We start from the raw sequence: 22744 nt of genomic DNA, 5'->3' as shown, positions 1-22744 counted from the left end.
ACATCAGGGCAGTGTCAGATTATCTCTGACTGAGGGCTGGTTCCCTCAGACTGACTTTACCTTCTAGGTTCATTGCCAGCACTTGCCAATCGCCCCTAGCAACAGCTTCTCAAGATCCTAAACCCTCTTTCCTGAGTTTTCCCCTTCATGTCAAATAAATCCCTTAGCCTGAATCTGAAAGTTTCTTTAATTATTAAGTCATCACCTTAGGCTAAGGGGCTGAGGAGAGGAGAGAATATCAACTAATTGAGTTTAAAGAAAGTACTGGACTAAGCCTCCATTGTATCCAGGAAGTGTGTGAGCTCCACTTCCTGTTGAGTTCTGCCTTCACCCAACAGGAAGGCAGTTACTCCAGCCAGGAGGGGCCCCTCACTCTCCACCTTAAAGGAGCCTATGGCTAGCAGGGGAGATAGACTGGACACCACAGCTCAGGTTACACATCACAGACAGCTTCAAATCTCCTGCTACTGTAGTTACAGGCTCCCAGGCCCCTGGTGACTCACCTGTACCACCAGCTCCATATTATTAGCTACAGTTATTCACGTATTACAGTAGTCTGATATAGGTTATACCAGTGCTGTCATGAAATACTTTCATATTCTTCATGCCATGAAAGAAGACACATATCACACATACAAGAAAAAACTCATGAAGCAAGTGAAGAGAAAAATGAAATGCTTTGATCTGTACTCAGATTCCAACAGTCTCTTCTTTGGCTGTAGATAGCATTTTTCACAATTGGTTCCCTGGGGTCATCTTGGAACCTTGCATTGCTGATAATAGCTTAGTCCTTCACAGTTGATCATTGTACAATATTTCTGTTACTATATACAGTGTTGCTGTGGTTCTGCTTACTTCACTTTGAATTACTTCATATAAGTCTTTCCAGGTTTTCTGAACTCATTCTGTTTTTATGGTGCAATAGCACTCCCATTACAACCATATACCGCAGCTTGTTCAGCCACTCCCCAACTGATGGAGAACTCTTCAATTTCCAATTTTTTAAAAAATAAACCCTTAACTTCTCTCTTGGTATCATTTAGAGAATGGTTCTTAGACTTATAAATTTGAGCCAATTCCATATTTATCTTAGAACTGAGACCATTAGCAAAGAAACTTGCTGCAAAGATTTTTTTAATCTTAAATTGCTTCTCTTCTACTTTCAGCTTCATTAGTTTTGTTTATGCAAAACCTTTCTAATATGTTTTCCAAATTTTCTGTTTTACCTTCTATGATCTTTTCTAGCCCTTCTTTGGTCATAGACTCTTTCCCTTATCCATAGATCTGATAGGTAATTGCTTTCCTTTCCTTCTAATTTGTTTATAATGTCATCCTTTATGCTGTCATGTAACCATTTGGTGCTTCTTAATATACTGTGTGAAATGTTCCTCTATACTTACCCAGTCTGCTTTCCAGTTTTCCCAAGTTTTTTGTCAAATAGTGAGTGCTTCCACGTGAATTTTGTTATTTTTTTTCCAGCACAATAATCTTTTGGTAGTTTGACTGGTATGGCACTTCTGAGCCTTTTTTGTAAAGAGAGAAATTTTGAGTGCGTTGCTTGACCTTACTTGATCACATTCTGGTTCCCCTGAGTTCTGTGAACTTCCACATCCTGGGGTATGACCCTATCATGGTTCTTTGAGGTTCAGAATTTGGATCTTTAAGGGCCCTTTCTTGGATCTCAGCATAGAGTAGTAGAGACCTAAGAGCGCCTGGACCTGGGCTGTCCTAGTCTGAGCACTGGAACACCATGATGACTAGCATCCCTATGGCCTGCCAGCTGCTGCTCCCTGGAGCTTCCGACTTCCCCTCACTGTGGAATTCCAACTATCTTGGGGGTTTTCCTAGGGAAGCCCACTCATTATTGGCTAAGTCTTTCCTTCTCTGATTTTCTTGGAGGTGCTTTGTTGGCTTTGTTAGGATCAGGGGTTGGCAACCTTTTTTGACCGTGAGAGCCATAAACGCCACATTTTTAAAATGTAATTTTGTGAGAGCCATACAGTGCTCACAGTGCCGCTCCTGTAACAGCACCTGAAAAAAAATGGACTTTATGGCTCTTGCAGAAAGAGCCATATCTGGCCCTCAAAAGAGCCAGATATGGCTCGAGAGCCACATGTTGCCGACCCCTGGTATGGATGGTTGGGTAAATCCTTTCCTATTGTCTGTAGACTGCTGACTGATTTTTTGTGCAATTCTGAGATGGATGATGTTACTTATTACAGTTTCTCATGGATTTCTTGGTCATTATTCAGTTCTGCTGTGAACTTCAAGGTTCTGCTGGAGTAGGTATGTAGAAGCTAGGCACAACACATACAGTTCAGGTGTCCATCTTGGCCAGAAGTTACAATGAATTGTTTCTCACAGTGTTGTCCTGAGGATTAAAAGAGATAAAATAAGCCCTTTGCAAAACCATGAGACTATAAAAATGTAAGATATTATTATTCTAGGCACAGAGGACTCCCTGCTTCCCAAAGTGGCATTTCTACCTGATACTAAGCCCAGATCTTTCTTCAGCTCAGAAGGTAGACTGAAACTCCAGCTTAGGAAGAGTGAGAGGCATACAGAGGTCTTGGATAGTCAGTTCCTCATGGCAGTTGGAAGTCGTTTGCTTCCACCCTACCTTAGTCAGAATGGATTTAGACAGGGAAGCCATACCCTAAGAAGTATTTTTTCATAACACTGTATCCACTGTCATAGCTTTCACACTCCTACTTATGTTCGTTTGTGGTCTTACTATCTTCTTCCAGAGGCAGTCAAGCTCCAAAAGTTTGATGGCGTTTATACAGACTTTGAATTGACATCCATTGTTTTGGGGCCAGTAAAATCTAACTTTACCATTCCATCTGTCCTCATCTTTTTAGAAGCCGGTATTTACTATTTTGGTCTTCTCTCTCTATATTATTTCCCTTGGAGATCTCATCAGCTTATATGGTTTTATTCTCATCTCTATGCTGATGATTCTCTTTTTCTCCTTATCCAGCTCTAAGCTCTCTGCTGACTCCAGGTCTCTCATCTTCACTGCCTATCAGACATTTTTAAATGGATATCTCACAGACATCTTAAACTTACCATGTCTAAAACTGAACTCATCTTTCCCCCAAAAACCTTCCTTCTTGCTAATCTCACTATTCACATAGAGGACATCATTATCCTCCTAGTTACCTCAACTCAGAACATAGGTGTCATCCTTGATCTCTCGCCTTCTCTCAGACCCTCTATATCTAATAAGTTGCCAAGTTCTGTCATTTTTACCTTCAACAGCATCTCTCACATACACTCCCTTTCTCTCCTTTGACACTGCTACCATCCTGGTCCAGGCATTCAGCACCTCAATCAAACCTGGACAACTGCAATGAACCATGGGTTGGTCTTTCTGCTTCAAGCCTTTCCTTATTATAGTCTATTTTCCACTCAGCTGTCAAATTGATCTTCCTAAAACAAGTCTGGCATCTTACTGACCTGTCTTTCTACTCAATAAACTCCAAAGGAATGGGAAAAGGAAAGAAGCATTTATATTATAACTACTATGTGTCAAACACTCTGCTAAGTGTTCTTTTTCTCCTTTTTTTTTTTTAATTAATAGAATTTATTTCCAGGTATCTAAGCTTCTCTTTCCCCTCTTCATACCATAGAAGGCATCATCCAGCAAATATATACGTATATATAGATTGTGTCTTTCATGTTTCCACTTCTCAGTTCATTCTTAGAGGCATTCATTCACAAGTAATTCTTCAGATATTAAATCTGTAGTTGTATATAATATTCTACTCATTTCATACCATTATCTCAAGTTTAAAAAAATTATTTGTTCCTAGTTTCTTATGGCACAGTAGAATTCCATCACAATCATATACCACAATTTGTTTAGCCATTCCTCAATTGATGGATCCCTTTCCCCCTTGATTTCCAGTTCTTTGCCATAACAGTGAGCTGGTATGAATATTTTGGAACATATAGGTTCTTTTTCTTTTTCCCTGATCTCCTTGGGAAGCTAAATGCTTTTTTTTTTTTTAAACTCCTCACCTTCCTTCTTAGAATCAATACTGTGTATTGGTTCCAAGGCAGAAGAGTGGTAAGAAGAGATGGTCTTGTCCAAAGTCACACAGCTAGGAAGTGTCTGAGGCCAGATTTGAACCTAGGATCTCTAGATCTGGCTCTCAATCCACTGAGCAACCCAGCTGCCCTCGGAGCTAAGTGCTTTTTAACAAATATCTCTTTTGATTCTCACAACAACCCTGCTAGGTTAGTGCTGTTTTTATCCCCATTTTACAGTTGAATAACTGAGGTAAACATAGGTTAAGTGACAAACCTAGACACAGCTAATAAGCATTTGGGGCTCTATTTGAACTCAGGTTTTTCTTTCTCTAGGCCTGGTACTCTTATCTACCGAGTGGTCTAGCAGTCCACTAGCTCCCTATTACCTCTGAGTCATCTAGCTGTCTACTGGCTCCCTATTACCTCCAGGATTAAATATAAAATCCTGTTTGACTTTCAAAGCCTTCTATATCTTTGCCTCTTTCTGTGTTTCCAGTTTTATTCCTTAAAGTCAGCCACATAGTCTGATCCATTGATATTGACTTCCTTGCTTTTCCTCACATTAGATACACCATCTTTGGAGCCATGCTTTTTTTTAACTTGTGATCTTCTCCCATTTCCACTCCCAGCTCTGAAATTCTTTCCTTCCTCTTCTCTACCTTCTATGTTCCCTGGCTTCCTTCAAGTCACAGCTAAAATCTCACCTTCTGTAAGAATGCTAGTGCCCTCTGTTATCTCCTTTTTTTTCTGTCAGATCTTTTTATTTTTCAAAACCCTTCCTTTCCCTTATCATCCTTTAGAAATAATATTGTGTATTGGTTCCAAGGCAGAAGAGTGGTAAGTGTCAGGCAGTGGAGTTTAAGAGACCTGCCCAGGGTCACACAGCTAGGAAATGTCTGAGGTCATATTTGAACCCAAGATGTTCAATTTTTTAGGCTTGGCTCTCAATCCACTGAGCCACCTAGCTGCAGGGGGCGGAGAGGCCTCCATCTTGTTTGTACATAATTGTTTGCATACTGCCACTCACTTTTGACTGAGAGCTCCTTGAGAGCTGGGATTATCTTCCTTTGTATCTCCAGTGTTTGGCTCAGTATCTGGCATATAGTAGAAGGTTAATAAATGCTTGTGACTGAATAAGTGAATAGCATTACTACCAAGCAACATACTGAAACACCCAACCAGAGATAACAGGTACCAACAATTAGCATATGAATAGGTAGGACACATCCAATAAACCTGTACCACATCCGAAGTAACAAAAACTACAAAAAGCACATAGTTTATGTATTAGGCATCTTTAACTATATTACGCATCTTTAACTGTCACAAGCACATTTATTTAAGAGATCTGCCCACATAGAAACACATTCTATGAAATACAATGAATTGATTATGAGAGAATTCCCAGTAGGAAAATTTTATTTTTTACATTTCTTGATGTCTTTTGTTTTTATATCACTTTTATTTCCAAATATATTCCTTCCTTCCCCTACCTGAAGTCATCCCTGATAAAGAATTTAAAAGAGAAAGAAAAAAAACATTTCAATAAGGGGCAGCTAAGTGGTTCAGTGGATAGAGCCTGCCTGGAGGCAGGAGGTCCTGGGTTCAAATGTGACTTCAGATACTACCTAACTGAATGATCCTTGGCAAGTCATTTAATCCCCATTGCCTAGCTCTTATTGCTCTTCTGTTATGATTTTCTTACACTTCTACCTGGGAAAAGATATGCATTCTAAGACAAAAAAATAAAGGTTTAGAAAACAAAAAATAACCAATACATTAAATGTAATATTCCACATCCCTAATTTCCCACTTCTTTAAAGAGAGTAGTGCATTTTTTTCTTTTTATCAGGACAAATGCCTGATCATTATGATGGAAGCCAGTTTCAGAGTTTGTTTTTATTGCTTTTGTTTCCTTTTCTATTGTTGTAATCCTTGTCTATACTGTTCTGGTCATTTTGGTTTGCATGTCAGTTTTACTCATCATTTATAAGGGCACAGTACTATTCCATTCCCTTTATGCACTACAGCATGTTTAGCCATCTCTATTTGAATGCCATCCACTTTCTAGACCTTTCCTGCTACAAAAAGTACAGTTATACATATTTAGGTGCAGATGGGGCTTTTATTTTGATGTAAAAGATAAGAAAAAAATAGGTTTTGTTTTTTTTTTTACAAAATGTCAAAAAACTGGACTACCTAGTAAGAATTCCTTAAAATAAAGACCAACATTTTGAAATGAACATCAGAAAATGAAAAAGGAAAACCTGTAAAAACAAAAACAAACAACCTTGAGATAAATTCAGCCCCAAACTCAAAATGATAAAAAAAAAACTGTTGTCACTGAGACAAGCCTGCTCAAAAGCGGGGGAAGGGGGAAGAAGGAGGGAAGAAAAAAAGGAAATGAGTCTCACAGCCCAGGAAATAACAGGCCCAGGGCAGACCAGAGGCATTAATTCCAATGAGTGTTATTTTTAAAAAATCAAAAATTTTCTTTTAAGCCCCTTTCCTTCTATATTTCCCTGCTCGGAGAAGAAGGGACTCGACTTGCGGGAGGGTGGGGGTGGGGGGTGTCCATCTTCCTCTAAGAGATGAAGAATTCAATTATATGGCTCTGTGGCCCAAACTGCCAAAAGGAAGCCCCACCCTGAAGTTCTCCAACCCTTCTAGGACCGGGAGGGCGAAGGCTTGATCACATGCTCAGTAACGTGGCAACTACAATTCCCGTCATCCCACGCGGGTCGCGCCCAGATGATGCAGCATCCTCTGATTGGAGGGACCCTGATATTTGAACGTAGGCTGGCGCGAGAACTGAATGGTGGCTTCTAGTCGACCTCCTTACCTAACCCTCACTTTTTTGTGGCTCCTAGTCAGCAACCGAAGGCAAGTGGGGAGTAGGGGACCTCCGAATCTTCCTCTTACGGTTATGGAAAATGGAGGGGACGGCGGGGAGAGGGGCGGGAGGTCTCTGGGGGCTGACCTGCTTGTTTCGCTCTGGACTGGCATAGGTGAGGGGGGGGCTCCGGGGCGCGCGCCGAGCCGCTGCTGGATGGGGGAGGGGCAGCCTTGGGAGCCTGAGTGTGCGGCTGAGGCTGGTCCCCTAGAGGTGTTTTCGGTCCCGCCCCCATTAGTTTAGGGAGAGAGAACAAGATTTAGGGAGGTGTCTCACCGAAAGACTATAAAACACTGCTGTGAAGCCTCAGCTGTGTACCGGGCACTGAGGGCACTCTTCCTTCACACAGCTAGGAGGGAAGGGTTGGGGGAGGAGATGAGTTCAATTTGAGTTTAAGATGTCCGGGGTGGGGTGTGGGGTAGAGGTGTTATACACAGTATGGATCCCAAGACAGAAGGTAAGAGTTTAAAATATATATATATCATTGGGGACAACTGGGCCACCCAGTGAATAGAAAGCTAGGCCTGGAGACAGGAGGTCTTGAAATCAAATGTGGCCCCAGACATTTCCTGGTTGTGAGACCCTGAGCAAGTCACTTAACCCCAATTACTTAAAAAAAAAAGTGGATTTCAAATGTTGCTCCTTTAAGGAGCAGTGGAGGGTAGATTGTTTTGATATTGAATTAGAAGCCAAGGCATTGTTTATTTTACTATACTATACTAAAAGAATATACGTTGACAGACTCATCACACAAATTCCCAACTAACAAGTAAACAATGGTTAGAAAAATTTGAATGAAAGCTCCTTATAGAATTTCATGAAAAAAATAAAAATGAAGCTTCAAGGTAAGTTTCCAAGTGGCTTGTTTGTTAGCCAAGGTGTTGTTTGTGTGTGTGTGTGTGTATGTATTCCAAGTGTGTATTGTTTGTTAGCCAAGTGCTATGTATATGTGTTATGATTACTCCAGAAATCCTTGAACTTGGGCTTCTGAACTACATTTTTTTCCCCCAGCTCCCCAAGACTCATCACAGGTATATTTTCTTCCCTTTTCTAACATCTGGAAACCCAATACTTACTTTTTTTTTTTAAAACCTTACTTGTCTTAGTGTCAATTCTAAGACAGAGAAGTGGCAAAGACTATGCAATCAGGGTTAAGTGACTTGCCCAGGGTCGCACAGTTAGGAAGCATAAAATCAGATTTGAATGAAGGTTCTTTGGACTCCAGGCCTGGTTCCCTCCACTGTACCACCTAGTTTAGCTCCTCCCACTTTTTTTTTTCTTTTTTGGACAAACACTTAAGTTATAACTATGTTATTACATGTCAGAAGAAATAGTATTCTCTTGATTTATTTTTATTTTGCATTTAATTTCAAACCCTTACCTTCCATCTTGGAATCAATATTGTGTATTGGTTCCAAGGCAGAAGAGTGGTAAGGGCTAGCCAATAGGGATTAAGTGACTTGCCGAGGGTCACACAGCTAGGAAGTGTCTGAGTCCAGATTTGAAGACAGGACCTCCTGTCTCTGAGCTTGGCTCTCAATCTACTGAGCCCCCCATTTAATTTTTTAGTGTTTTTTTGTCCATATTGTCCTTTTTAAAGTGAGCAATCTTATAAAGCCAAAACCCTAAAACATAAACCCAAATAATTGAAAAATCATATGCTTTCTTCATTCTGACTCCCAACAGTTCTTTCTCTGTAGATGGATAGCATTATTTGTTGTAAGTCCCTCAGAATTGTCCTGGATTATTATTATATTGCTGAGAATAGCTAAGTCTATCATAGTTGATCATTCCATAATATTGCAGTTGCTGTGTATAATGTTTTCTTGGTTCTGCTTATTTCACTCTGCATCAGCTTATGTAGGTCTTTCCAGTTTTTCCCCCTGAAATCATCCTGTTCCTCATCCCTTGCAGCACAATAGTATTCCATTACTATCATATACCCCCACAATTTGTTCAGCCATTCTCCAGTTGATGGACATTTCTTCAGTTTCCAATTCTTTGCCACCATAAAGTACAAGTAGGTCTTTTCTTGATTTTTTTTTTAACCACTTAAAAATGTAACTTATCCTGCAAGCCTATAAAAACAGAGTGTAGAACAAGTTTGGCAAGGGAGTTGAAGAGTTGAAGGGAGAAAAGAAATCCACCCAGGACAAAGTCCATCATTAGGGGCATAACTTGAAGATCCCTCAAATAAGACTGAGGAATAGTCAGATAGGGAGGAGGAGAACCAGCAGAGGGTGCTGTCATAAACCTCTGGAAATGAGAAGAGATTGATTGGTAGTGTTAAGAAGGGTAAAGATTGAGAAAAAGCCATTGGATTTCAGGATTAAGAGATTAATTAGTAATAGAAAAGTTTTGATTGAATGATGAAATTGGAAGCTAGATTGTAGAGGTAAAGAGTGAACAGCAACAATCTTGTCATCATCCCTAAATGTTCCACTTCTATGATTATAAATTCTGAAATTCTCTTTTTTGATCACATTGTAATTTCATGTCTGTCCTTATTCCTCACATCCACAGAGCCTGTTTATTCTTCCTCACAAAGATCTCCAGTCACTTAACCTTTAGTTCTTTACCAGGCCATCATCCCTGCACTGACTATACTTCCCCATCTTTACTCTTCAGTGAACTACTTCAATTCTATACTTTCCTCTTGTTCCCTTGTCCTATTGCCATGGTTGCCTTCCTAAACCTCAGCCCTAGATTGTTCCTATTATCTTTTGCTTCTGCCTTCACTTCTACTCATATGCTGCCAAATAAAGTAGGATAAAATTGAAAATGAGAACCCCCCCCCCAAATATGCTGGCTAGATCTAGTACAAATCTATTTTACATAAATTCAACTTTGCTCCTTTTTTTATTTTTTATTGATATGCAAAATACACTTCCATATTGTTGTATTTGTTGTCATTGTTATAAGAGCACATTCATACACAACCAAAACCCCAAAAAACCCAAAAATACACTGATATGAAAGATGACCCCAACAGTTCTTTCTCTGGAGATGGATAGCATTCCCCATCATAAGTCTTTCAGGATTGTCCCACGTCATTGCATTGCTGAGTTTTCACAGATAATCATCGTCCAATATTGTTGTAATTGTCTATGTTGTTTTCCCAGTTCTGCTTATTTTGCTCAGCATCCATTCCTGCAGATCTTTCCAGCTTTTTCTGAAATCATCTTGCTTATTATTTCTAATAGCACAATAGTATTCCATTACCAACATGTACTACAATTTGTTCAGCTGTTCCCCAAATGATGGACATTCCCTCAATTTCCAATTCTTTGCCACCACAAAAAGAGCTGCTATCATTATTTTTGTACAAGTAGATCTTTTCCCCTTTTTTATCGCTTTGGGATATAGACCCAGTAGTAGGTCTGGATCAAAGGATATGCACAGTTTTATTGTCCTTTGGGTATAGTTCCAAATTGGCGTCCAGAATTGTCAATTTGCTCTTACTACAGCAAATTAATCCTCTTAAGCCTTCCTAATTGACTCACAGTCCTATTCTCCACAGCAGCTCTTCCAGATCTTTTCATCTGAGAACTTTGCCTTTTATTTCATAGTAAAAAGGGAAGAAACAGCTTTCTTCATAGATGGCAGCTAGATAGCACAGTGGATAGAATATTGGACATGGAAATAAAAATTTTGTCTCAGATACTTAACTGTGTCACCCTTGGCAAGTCACTTGACCTTAGCATTCCTCATCTGTAAAATTAGGATATTAGCACCTACCCCACAGGGTTGTTGTAAGGATGGAATGAGGTAATATTTATTCTTTGTAAAGCTTTATGTGCTATGTAAATGCTAGCAGCAGCTGCTGCTGTTGTTGTTATTATTACATATCTGTAAGGTCAAACTTCTCAATACTGTTGACAGCCCATACTAGAGGAAATAGATTCTAAAGCATTACATGACTTGTTTGGGGTCATACAGCTCCCCCAGTCATCTTCTTGTTTGGTAGAAGGCTACAACACATAAATCACACTATGACCAATACAAAAATAAATCTAAAACATTGTATTACTTCAGAGATAGATCTGTGACCCCTACTAGGACTTTCTCAACAGCCCTTACCTAAATAGGTAGGTGACTTGTCATATAGCTGAGTCCAAATGAATTTATCTCCTGATAGCCAACTTTCTTGTGCTTAACTTAAAAAAAAAAATTTAGTTGGGCTAATCTCTGAAAGATTTCCCAGCAGGTCAGTATTTGCTGGTATCTCATTTGTATAACCTTCAAAGTGAGTGAGGGTCATACCTAAGAGAAAGATGACTGTTAGGTGGTGTAGAACAATTTGATATGAGGTTCAAGTGGGAAATGGCCATTATTTGTCAATGAGAGATTGATGAATGGGATAATGTGGGCCTTTTTGCATACTTAATTAATATTGAATTTATCTTTCCATCTAGCAGGACCAAACTAATTCTCCTTGAAATCTTTTTCTATTTTGGCAGCTCATATGGGCCATGAGGAACTTTAAAGGAGCAAACTTTGGAAAATGGATGAGCAGCCAAGAGGAGGCCAAGGCTTTGCTTGTTGACCTGAAGGTTAGGGTGGTTGATGGGCCAGGGGTCTTTTTGCCTCTTAGAGCTTGAAATGTCTTCTTGAGGTTTTCCCCTACTAACATTGAGCAGTGTTATCTGTGGGGTAAGTGGGAGAATAATGTAGATTATTTCTAAGTAAGAGAGGATATAAATAGCAAATGAGATACCAGGCTGAGGTCATTTGGAGGGCTGCAGCCCACTTGATTTTCTCTCTTCTCTTTGTTAAGATGAGAAGACAAAAGGTAGACATTATTGCTGAATGATGCTGACATCTGGCTCTTTTTTTCCGATCTCTTTCCTTCCCTTGGTAAACTGATTTGCAAATTATTTTAATTCCAGGAGTTCCTGTCCAGACCTCTGGATAGTCCCACAGGCCGTTCATTTGCAGCAGAACAAAGACTCGCCTGTGATTCCATTCTGAGGGCTTGTAATCAACAGGTGGTGGCTGGGCTTGCCTGCCCTGACCACCTGGGCAGCCTGTTGGAACTGGCAGGGTTGGCCTGTGATGGCTACTTGAAAGCAACCCCTCATCGCACCCCGCTCTACTTAGAACGCATCATCTTTGTCTTCTTGCGAAATATTTTTGCTCGAGTGGCCCCAAACGCTGTTCTCTACCTGATCAAATCATTGCATGCCTGCCTAGTGCAGCATGTGCCTGTGGGTGCATCCCAGGACTATGAGGCTATTGTCAGAGGTGCCTTCTCTTTGCTTTGGAAGGGGGCAGAAGCACTTAGAGAACGTCAACAAGCCTTCTCTGTTCGACTGTGGGCCCTGAGCTTCCTGGTACTCTTGGAAGATGAAAGTACCCCATGCAAATTCCCTCTTTTTTCTTCCCCAACTGCTTGTCAAGCTGAAGCTGCCTGCCGGCTCTTTGAAGGCAGTGGGCATCCTTTGGGTGAGGCAGATGCCCACTTCCTCAGTGAACAGCTTTCTTCTTGTGTGATCAAAGTGTTGGTTAGGGAGGAAGCTAGCCCTTCACATCCTCTCTCTCCCTGCAGGGCCCTCTGCCTCCTAGAGCTTACCTTAGAAAGGTGCCAAAGACTGTGCCTGAGCAGCTGTTGCACAGAGGCTGCTAGGGCTGTGCAGGAAGTCCAGGGTTACTTGGGAAACACAGCCCTGGCCCCTAGCCTCCAGCTGTGCCTATTGGGAGTGGAACTCCGAAGGCTGCTGGCTGGAGCCTTTGGGGCAGTGGGACAGCTATTGCGCAAGGCTGCAGCTACTCTCAGTTTTGGTGTCAAGGGCCCGTCATCCTCATTTAGAGCCCTTGTGGAGACTTGCCAGTTCATCCTCTTGGTCCTAGAGAGTGATACCCTGAAAAAGTATGAATTGGATAGCATCCTGGGCCTCTCAGCCTTCTTGGGCAAATATTGTCATCTTCTTCGCCAGCTTCGGGACAATGTGAGTTATATGTCGGGGGGGCGGGGGCAGGAGGAGAAGGACTCATCTCACACCCCTTACCAGCTAAGGGTCCCTGGGTATATTGGGAGTTCTCATGGCCAGCCCACAGCTTGAGATTTCAGTTCTGGCAGTATTCTTTTTTTGTTTCCTTGCTGCCACCTCTCTCGGTCCTTCTCTACTGTAGCTCAGACTCTCACAACATGCTCTCTTACCATGAGCTAGTCTTCTGCCACTTCTTAATTGCAGGCTCCTGTGGATTGCCCCAAGCAGCAGCAAGTCTTGGCTCAGATGCATTTTCATGGACTCCAGCTCTTTACCAGGATGGTTTATGATTTCTTCAGTGGTTCTAAGGTACTGATAAGTTGTGCAGTTGAGTGATACAGCTTTAGTCTCTTCCTTCTTTAAGCAATGATGAGGGTTTCCTTAAGGTACTCTTACATTCCCTAATCTCACACTTGTGTTTCTTCAGGTCACAGATTTGACTGATCTGACCCAGCTTGTAGAGAGCTGTCACTGTGCTGTTGTCTGGATGCTGGAGGCTCTAGAGGGCCTGAAGGACCAAGAGCAGGCAGACTACCTTGGAATCACTGGTCAGTGCTGAGTGTTTTCTGTTAGGGTGTCTGTTTTCCTAGAAGGCTGGCCAAGCACCTGTTGCTTCCTGCAGGGCATTGTTTCTGTCCCTGCGTGGCTAACGGAGCAGAGTGGAGATGGCCAGGTGTACAGGCAGCCTTTCCGTTATCCTTGGCAATGGAAGCAGAACAATGAATTGTTTACTCCCATAGAATTGAGAGTTCATCAGCAAATCTAGGGCAAGACAAATCTAGTGCCAGTCTAGGAAAGCTTTATGAAGGAAGCCAAATCCTTTTTATAGAAGATGAGGGAAAGGCTTGGCATGTGAAAAAATGGATGCCAGCTGGGGATACAGCCTGGAAAGAAGTTGTTTGTTTTTTAATGAAACCTTGCTTTTATTGGGGCAATTATCTCCCAGAGAGGGTACTTTCATTGGGGCAGTTTTAGGCACCAGCAGTTTAATCTTCTAGGGTTGCCCACCCATGGAAAGATAAGTCAGCTGCCCTGTGTCCTAGCCATCTTGTGTAAGGAGGACTTGATCTTTGAATTGAGAACTTGCTGGCTTAGAAGCCAACTTTCTCTCCATGGACTACACCACTAATCTTAACCTATGTAAGAGTTAAGAAGGGTGTGGTTGCAGATTGTAATAAATACAGTTAAAATTATGAGACTGTTAGTAGCTTTAATAATTTAGTTTAATCAAAGTAGAGATAGTAATGAGAAGGAAATGTAGGAAAGAGGCATGGAGTTGTCTAGCCTACCCTAAGTGCTGCTCCAATGAAATCCAGCTCACTCCCAACAAAAAGCTCAATTTCCAATCAGAAGACTGTGGGAGTCTCTTCAGCAAGAGTCCCCAGAGTAAGTGTCTCACTTCAGGCATGCAGGAATCTGTATCCAAGTCCGAGAGTCCCTGCAGTCGGCGTGTCACCAACCCAAGTGAGTCACGAAAGTGGCTCATCAGTCCCTGGGTCCCCCTTATACATGTTTTTCTTTACCCATCATCTCTCTCCCATCCCATGCCATATCTAAGGAACCAATCATAGTTCCTTGTCTGGCACTGCACAGTGCCTGTGGGATCAACTTTCTTTCTCTTGAGGGTATGAACTTCCTTGCAATCAGTGCTAAAGTATCTTCAAGTTCCTGACTGATTAAGTTAAAAAATCAAAAATGAAGGGAAGATAATTCCAGTTTCACACCTTCAAAGAGATAGATTTGCTTAATTGGAATGGTCTGCCCAGGCCTAGATAGTACAGTTTTAATTGTGCACTCTCTTCCACCACCTCAACTCCACTTAGTAGTTGAGACAGGAGTAGGGAATGGGAATTGGACTTCTTCTAATGTTCCTCTCTTCTGCCTGACAGCCTGTTGCACCAGTCACTTGGCCTATAAGTTCTACAACCAAAAGCTCTATGCTGAGGCCAGCACCATCACTGAACCTTTTTGTCAGAAGATTGGATTGGCAAAGTCTGGAACTTACCCTGGGGTGCCTCCTGAGAAGGTGAGTAGGTAGAGTATTGTTCCATTGGCAAGGCACAAGAGCCTGCTCTGCTGGGTGAAGTTGTACCATAGATGTGCCCGGACTGTGCCTATCTGATTCAGAGATTAGGAGAATGGAAGCAGTGGGCACATGACTACAAACTTAGGTTTGACTTTCCCTTTTCAGTTTTTGTTTACCTGGGCTATTGTTCTGGTTAGATGGAAATTTCCCCGAGAAAATGAGCTGTGCAACTATGGCCTTACTCCCACCCTTTTTTTCAATCTATTATTTTATTAACATGTCATTTCTTTATATTCACTCCTCAAATCCCCTCCCCTATTAAAAAGAAGCTAAACAAACTTGAGCTTGTTGGCAGTCTGTTCTGACAGAGCAAGCAGCATTCATTCATTCATGGCCTCCTATCCTGCTTGAGAGAATGGATGTGCTTTAAAAATGTTCATTGCTGTAGAATGTACATTATTGAAATTGTGGTACATTTTATTTTCTTAGTTTCTTTCATCACAACACACTATTTCATTTACTCCTTTCCATATTGTTTCTTCTCTTTTTTAAAGTTTCTTATTTTTGTCTGATAGTTGTGAGATGAAACCTTAGTTGCTTCAGCTTGTATTTCTCTACGTATTAGTGAATTAGCAGTTTTTCATATAATTGTTAATAGCTTGGAATTGTTTCTTTGACCATTTATCTTTGTCTTATAAAATTAAATCAGGTTCTTATATATTTTGGAAATGAGACCTTTAGCAGAGAAACTTTTTGTAAAGGTTGTTTCCCTTCTAATTATTACATTATATTTATTTATGCAAAAATGTAAAAAAATTTATATAATCATAATTGTCCTTTTTACCCTTTTGTGATTGTCTTTATACTTTGGTTATGAACTCTTCCCTCTGTACATAAATTCAAAAGGTAAATTTTTTCCTTGCTCCTCTAATTTGTTTATGATGTGACCTTGTATATCTAGGTCACAGATTCATTTGGAGTGTATCTTGGCATATAGTTTGAGGTGTTATCTGAAACTTCATTTCTGTCAGACTGCTGTCCAGATTTCTCAGAGATTTTTTCCCCCAGTAATTGGGATCTTTGGGTTTCTTAAATACTCTCCTACCATGTTTGCTGCTGTGTGTTACTTGTCTGATTTGTCTAACTAACTTTTTTTAATTTCTTTTTTATTTTTTTAGAAAATTTTTCCAAGGTTACATGATTCTAGTTCTTGCTCTCTCTCCCCCCAAGCCCCAGTAGCCGATGTGCATTTCCACTGGTTTCTTCATGTGTTATTGATCAAGACCTATTTCCATGTTATTGATAATTGTTCTAGGGTGTTCATTAAGAGTCTGTATCCATATTGTGTCCGCATCAACCCATGTGTTCAAGCAGTTATTTTTCTTCTGTGTTTCTGCTCCCGTAGTTCTTCCTCTGAATGTGGGTAGCGTTCTTTTCCATAAGTCCTTCAATTTTGTCCTGGGTCATTGCATTACTGCTAGTACAGAAGTCCATTACATTCGATTGTACCACAGTGTATCAGCCTCTGTGTACAGTGTTCTTCTGGCTCTGCTCCTTTCACTCTGTATCAATTCTTGGAGGTCTTTCCAGTTCACATGGAATTCCTCCAGTTTATTATTCCTTTGAGCACAATAATATTCCATCATCAGCAGATACCATAATTTGTTCAGCTATTCCCCAATTAACGGGCATACCCTCGTTTTCCAGTTTTTTGCTACCACAAAGAGCACGACTATAAGTATTTTTGTACATGTCTTTTTCCTATGATCTCTTTGGGGTATAAACCCAGCAGTGGTATGGTTGGATCAAAGGGCAGGCAGTCTTTTAGTGTTCTTTGGGCACAGTTCCAAGTTGCCATCCAAAATGGTTGGATCAGTTCACAACTCCACCAGCAGTGCATTAATGACCCAATTTTGCCACATCCCCTCCAACATTCATTACTCTCCCCTGCTATCATTTTAGCCAATCTGCTGGGTGTGAGGTGATACCTCAGAGTTGTTTTGATTTGCATTTTTCTAATTATTAGAGATTTAGAACACTTTCTCATGTGCTTATTGATAGTTTTGATTTTTTTATCTGAAAATTGCCTATTCATGACCCTTGCCCACTTATTGATTAGAGAATGGCTTGATTTTTTTGTACAATTGATTTAGCTCCTTGTATATTTGAGTAATTCGTCTAACTTTAAAAAAATCAGTACTTAATTATTTTAGTGATTACTGCTTTTGTAGTAGAGTTTGAGATCTGATACTGATAGACTTTTCTTACTACCTTATTTTCATTATTATCCTTGAGATTTCTTGACTTTTTGTTTCTCCCTATGAATTTTGCTATTTTTTTTGTAGCTCGGTAAAATTCCTTTGGGTGCTTAATGGATTGAATAGGTAAATTAATTTAATCATTATTAACATTTTATTAGATTGGCTTCAACAGTTAATATTTCTCCATTGGGGAATGGCTTGATTTTTTTTTTTATACAATTGATTTAACTCCTTGTATATTTGAGTAATTAGACCCCTATCAGAGTTTTTTGTTATAAAGATTTTTTCCCAATTTGTTGTTTCCCTTCTGATTTTGGTTGCATTGTTTTTGTTTGTACAAAAACTTTGTAGTTTGATATAATCAAAATCATTTATTTTACATTTTGTAATTTTTTCTAACTCTTGCTTGGTTTTAAAATCTTTCCTTTCCCAGGGATCTGACAAGTATACTATTCCATGTTCACTTAACTTATTTATAGTTTACCTCTTTATATTCAAGTCATTCACCCATTCTGAATTTATCTTGGTGTAGGGTATGAGATGTTGATCTAAACCTAATCTCTCCCATATTGTTTTCCAAATTTCCCAGCAGTTTTTGTCAAATAGTGGATTTTTGTCCTAAAAGTTGGGCTCTTTGGGTTTATCATACACTGTCTTGCTGATGTCACTTACCCCAAGTCTATTCCCCTGATCCTCCCTTCTGTCTCTTAGCCAGTACCATACCGTTTTGATGGCCGCTGCTTTATAGTATAGTTTAATATCTGGTACTGCTAGGCCACCTTCCTTCACATTTTTTTTCATTATTTCTCTTGATATTCTTGATCTTTTGTTATTCCAAATGAATGTTGTTATAGTTTTTTCTAATTCAGTAAAAAAGTTTTTTGGTAGTTTGATAGGTATGGTGCTAAATTGGTAAATTAATTTGGGTAGAATGGTCATTTTTATTATGTTAGCTCATCCTACCCATGAGCAATCAATGGTTTTCCAATTGTTTAGATCTAGTTTAAATTGTTTGGAAAGTGTTTTGTAGTTGTTTTCATATAATTCTGTGTTTGTTTTGGCAGAGAGATTCCTAAGTATTTTATATTGTCTAAGGTGATTTTAAATGGCATTTCTCTTTCTAACGCTTGTTGCTGAGATGTGTTGGAAATATAGAGAAATGCTGATGATTTATGTGGGTTTATTTTGTATCCTGCAACTTTGCTAAAGTTGTTGATTATTTCCACTAGCTTTTTTAGTTGATTCTCTAGGATTTTTTAAGTAGACCATCATATCATCTGCAAAGAGTGATAGGTTGGTCTCCTCATTACCTATTAATACCTTCAATTTCTTTTTCTTCTCTAATTGCTATTGCTAGTGTTTCTAGTACAATGTTAAATAATAGAGGTGATAATGGGCATCCTTGTTTCACTCCTGATCTTATTGGGAATGCTTCTAATTAATCCCCGTTGCAAATGATGCTTGTTGGTGGTTTAAGATACATACTGTTTATTATTTTTAGGAAAGGCCCTTCTATTCCTATACTTTCCAGTGTTTTCAATAGGAATGGGTGTTGTATTTTGTTCAAAGGCTTTTTCAGCATCTATTGAGATAATCATGTGATTTTTGTTTGTTTGCTTGTTGATATGGTCAATTATGTGAATGGTTTTCCTAATATTGAACCATCTTTGCATTTCTGGTATAAATCCCACCTGATCACAATGAATAACCCTATTGATATCTTGCTGGAGTCTTATTTATTTTTTGGTTTGATTTATCTAGATCTAATAGGGGAAAGTTCAGGTCTATTTCCTCCTTGAGCTCTGCCAGTTTCTCCTTTAGAAATTTGGATGCTATGCCATTTGTGCATACATGTTGAGTACTGATATTTCTTCATTGTCTATACTGCCTTTTATCAGGATTTATTACCTTCCCTATCTCTTTTAACCAGATCTATTTTTACTTTGGCTTTGTCACATATGATTGCAACTCCTGCCTTCTTTTTTTTCAGTTGAGGCCCAATAGATTTTGCTCCAGCCTTTTACTTTTACCCTATGTATGTCTACCTGCCTCGTGTGTGTTTCTTGTAGACAACAAATGATAGGTTTGGTTTCTAATCCACTCTGCTCTTGCTTCATCCCATTCACATTCAGAGTTATGATTATCCTTGTCCTGCCTTTTCTTCTTTCACTATTTCCTTTTACACCAGCATTTTGTTTTTAATCAGTCCCCCTAATCCTAATCCCCTCCCTTATTTTATTTCCCTTTCTCCTCCTTCCCCTCTTATTTTTCTTTAGGGTCTTTTTAAGCTCCCCTCCAACCCCCCTCTTCAAACCCTCTCCGCCCCTCACTTCTGCCTCCCTAGTGTTGCTTCCCTCCCCACCAGTCCAAGTTTGTTAACTTTCTACTTCTCTTTAGGGCACGAATCAATTCTCTGCCCCAATGGATCTGATTGTTCTTCCCTCTTTTTAGTTAATTTCAATGCATGTAAGAATTGAGTATTTCCTGTCTCCAACCTCTTTACTTTTCCAATGTATTGGTCTTCTCCCCCACTCCCACCATGCTCTTCTTTATGGAATATAAATTTATTCCATTTTGTCTCTTTTCCCATTTCTCTTAATATTATCCTTTTTTTAACCTCTAGTTTTATATATATTTATACATACATATTTATATCTTGACACTTCATCCTAAACAGTTTGTCACTGTTCCCTCTAAGTATACTACTTCTAGCTACCCTGATGATAATAACAATTTTTAAGAGTTACCAATATCATCTATTCTTATAGGGATACAAATCACTTGAACTCATTGGGTCCCTTAAAAAAAAGTTTTGGTTTTTTTTTTCCCCCTTTCTTAATTACCTTTTGGTGATTCTCTTGAGTTCTGTGTTTGGATATCAAATTTTCTATTTAAGTCCAGTTTTTGGTTTTGTTTTTTTTAATGAATGCTTGGGAGTCTTCACTTTTATTAAATGACCATACTTTCCCCTGCAAGGATATAGTCAGTTTTTCTGAGTAGTTGGTTCTTGGTTATAGACCCAGTTCCCTTGCTTTCCAGAATACCATGTTCCATGCCTTCGGTGTAGATGCAGCCAGATCCTGTGTTATCCTAATTGTGGTTCCCTGGTATCCCTTCTTCTTAGCAGCTTGTAATGTTTTTTCCTTGGTCTGGTAGTTCTTGAATTTGGCTATAATATTCCTGGGAGTTATCAGTTGTGGATTAAATGTAGGAGGTGATCTGTGGATTCTTTCCATCTCCATTTTTCCCTCTTGTTCGAGGATGCTGGGGCAGTTTTCTTAAATAATTTCCTGTAGGATGATGTCCAGGCTTTTTCTTTTGTCATGATGTTCTGGTAGTCCAATAATTCTTAAATTGTCTCTCCTCAGTCTGTTTTCCAGATCTGAGTTTCTTTCAAATGAGATGTTTCATATTTTCCTCAAATTTTTCATTCTTTTGATTTTATTTTATAGATTCTTGCTGCCTTATGAAGTCATTTCCTTCTTTTTGTTGGATTCTAATTTTTAAAGACTGAATTTCATCCCTGGCTTTTTGGTCATCCTCCTTCTGTTCTGATTTTCTTTGTAGGTCCTCTTTCACCTTCTTTGCCTTGTTTTCAGGCTGGTCAATTTTGACAGTCAATAAGCATTTATTGAATGATTTATTATATGACAGGCACTGTGGGGGAATACAAATACAACTAAGAGAAATACAGCCCTTGCCCTCAAGGAGCTTATATTCTACAGGAGATGAGAAGGTACCAGCTGGGAACCTTGTATAGAAAGCCCTGTTGAGAGGAGTTAAGAGTAAAACCTGGAGGGGAATGAATTTTTCTCACATATTTTTGTCTTTCACTTAAAATCTTTAAAATAGAACAAAATGTTGACCCACTATCATTTTAGCTTTTATCTCTGACTCCTAAAGACCGGGTTCTGGAAAGAAATTTGTTTCTCAACCCTCTAGCAACATGTAAATAGTTCATCCTCATGTATTTTCTTTCAGTCATCCAAATATATATGCTTTTCTCTGTTTCCTTTGGCCTCTGTATTTCCATTTTCAAATGTCTGCTCAGATCTGGACTTTTCATCAGGAATGCTTGTGTATAATCTCTGGTCTATTAAATGTCCTTTTCCCTCTGTATGTTATAGTTAGTTTTGCTGGATAGATTATACTTGGTTTTAAGCTTTTATCTTTTGCCTTATTTCATATTCTAAGCTCATTTCTCCTTTATAGTGGCAACTATTAAGTCTGTAATCCTCATTGTGGCATTTGGACTCCTTTTTTAGCTACTTGTATTTTTTATTTGACCATGCTGTGCCTGGGAGTTTTCATTTTGGAGTTTTTTTTTCTGGAGGTAATCAATATATTCTTTCTGTTTTGACTTTTTCCTTCTGGTTCTAAGCTTCTGGGCAATGTTAAATTTATTCATACATATTCTGATAATAGTTTTTAGTTAATTGAATAATTCTTGGATTCTCTTTTACCTGTTTCCCTGTGTTACTTTTCAATATTTAGTTCTTTGATTTTTTTTAAAGTATATTTTTGTTTTATTTTGAAATTTCCTATTGTATTGTCCTTGTTTTATTGTCAGGCCATTCAGTTCTTGAGAAAGATTCTCCATTGTCTGTTCTAAGGTCTCAATTTTCCTTGCCAGTGTTTTCTTCTTGGTGTTTCCATTCCATATCTTGTTTCATTTCCTGCAGGTACTCCTGCAATCCCTTTTTTTCCTCTGAGGCTTTAGTGGCATTTGTTGTGATGTAGCAATGTCATTTTTGTGTTAAATACCCCTCCCTCCCCCCGCCCCGCTCTCTCTGCTCTCTGTTCCTTGCAGCTAGGTGGATTGGATTAAGCTTGTAGCTCTCCAACTGAATGGCATGGGCAGGATCTATCATGAGTCTAGTGGGCCAGATTGGGCCCCTTCTTTAAGGGACTCTGGGACGGATTAAGTGCTGGGCTTCCTCTGTCTTTAGGCTCTTGGACTTCTCCTTTATGCGTTTCTGACTGGGTTCCCTTTGCCTTGTTGCCGGCCTCTCAGGGGGTTACTCTCTTGCTGGACTCACTCCACAGGCTTCAGGAACTGTTCAGTCTGGCTTTTGCCAATGGTTTTCTTCCCACTGTTGGGCTCAGGCCACTGGTGCTCTGATGGACTCTGCCTAGGATTGGGCAGGGAGTGCCCAAGTTTCTTTGAATTCTTATTCAATACAGTATTCTGTCTACAATACCATGATTTTCCCCAGCCATTCCCCAAAGGTGGTCTTTATTTTGTTTCTATTTTTTTGTTTACCCTAAAGATGCTGCTCTAAATATGTCGTTGAATGTAGCAGTATGTGCTGAGTAGTAGGATTGCTGGGGTGAATGGTATATAGAGGTTTTAGAATGAATTATTGGAATTTGTTTTGGGGTGTGGAGGATGTGTGGTTAGAGTTGTCTTTCAGTAGACCTGCAAATACTGATCATTTTTATTTGTTTTGCTAATTCATTGGATGTGAGGTGAAAATTCATTTATAATTTGCAAATCTTTTATTAGTAATATGGGACTTTTCAAGTGTTTATTGGTTAT

At 39.5% G+C, this 22744-nt stretch overlaps 1 protein-coding gene across 1 annotated transcript in view; it reads left to right on the top strand.

Annotated features, from left to right (window-relative positions):
* The first annotated feature begins 11400 nt into the window (after window positions 1-11400).
* Window positions 11401-22744, top strand: part of ESPL1 (extra spindle pole bodies like 1, separase) — a 35752-nt gene continuing 24408 nt past the window's right edge. Inside the window, exons 1-5 of the mRNA XM_044679240.1 lie at window positions 11401-11481; window positions 11818-12901; window positions 13139-13227; window positions 13346-13466; window positions 14808-14944. Of these exons, the coding sequence (XP_044535175.1) occupies window positions 11401-11481; window positions 11818-12901; window positions 13139-13227; window positions 13346-13466; window positions 14808-14944 (1512 nt within the window). The remainder of the gene's footprint in view (window positions 11482-11817; window positions 12902-13138; window positions 13228-13345; window positions 13467-14807; window positions 14945-22744) is intronic.

Source organism: Gracilinanus agilis, chromosome 5, assembly GCF_016433145.1.
Source record: "Gracilinanus agilis isolate LMUSP501 chromosome 5, AgileGrace, whole genome shotgun sequence".
In the NCBI taxonomy this organism is placed as follows: Eukaryota; Metazoa; Chordata; class Mammalia; order Didelphimorphia; family Didelphidae; genus Gracilinanus; species Gracilinanus agilis.
The sequence above is the reverse complement of the archived record's forward strand: the minus strand, read 5'-3'. Positions and strand labels throughout refer to the sequence as shown.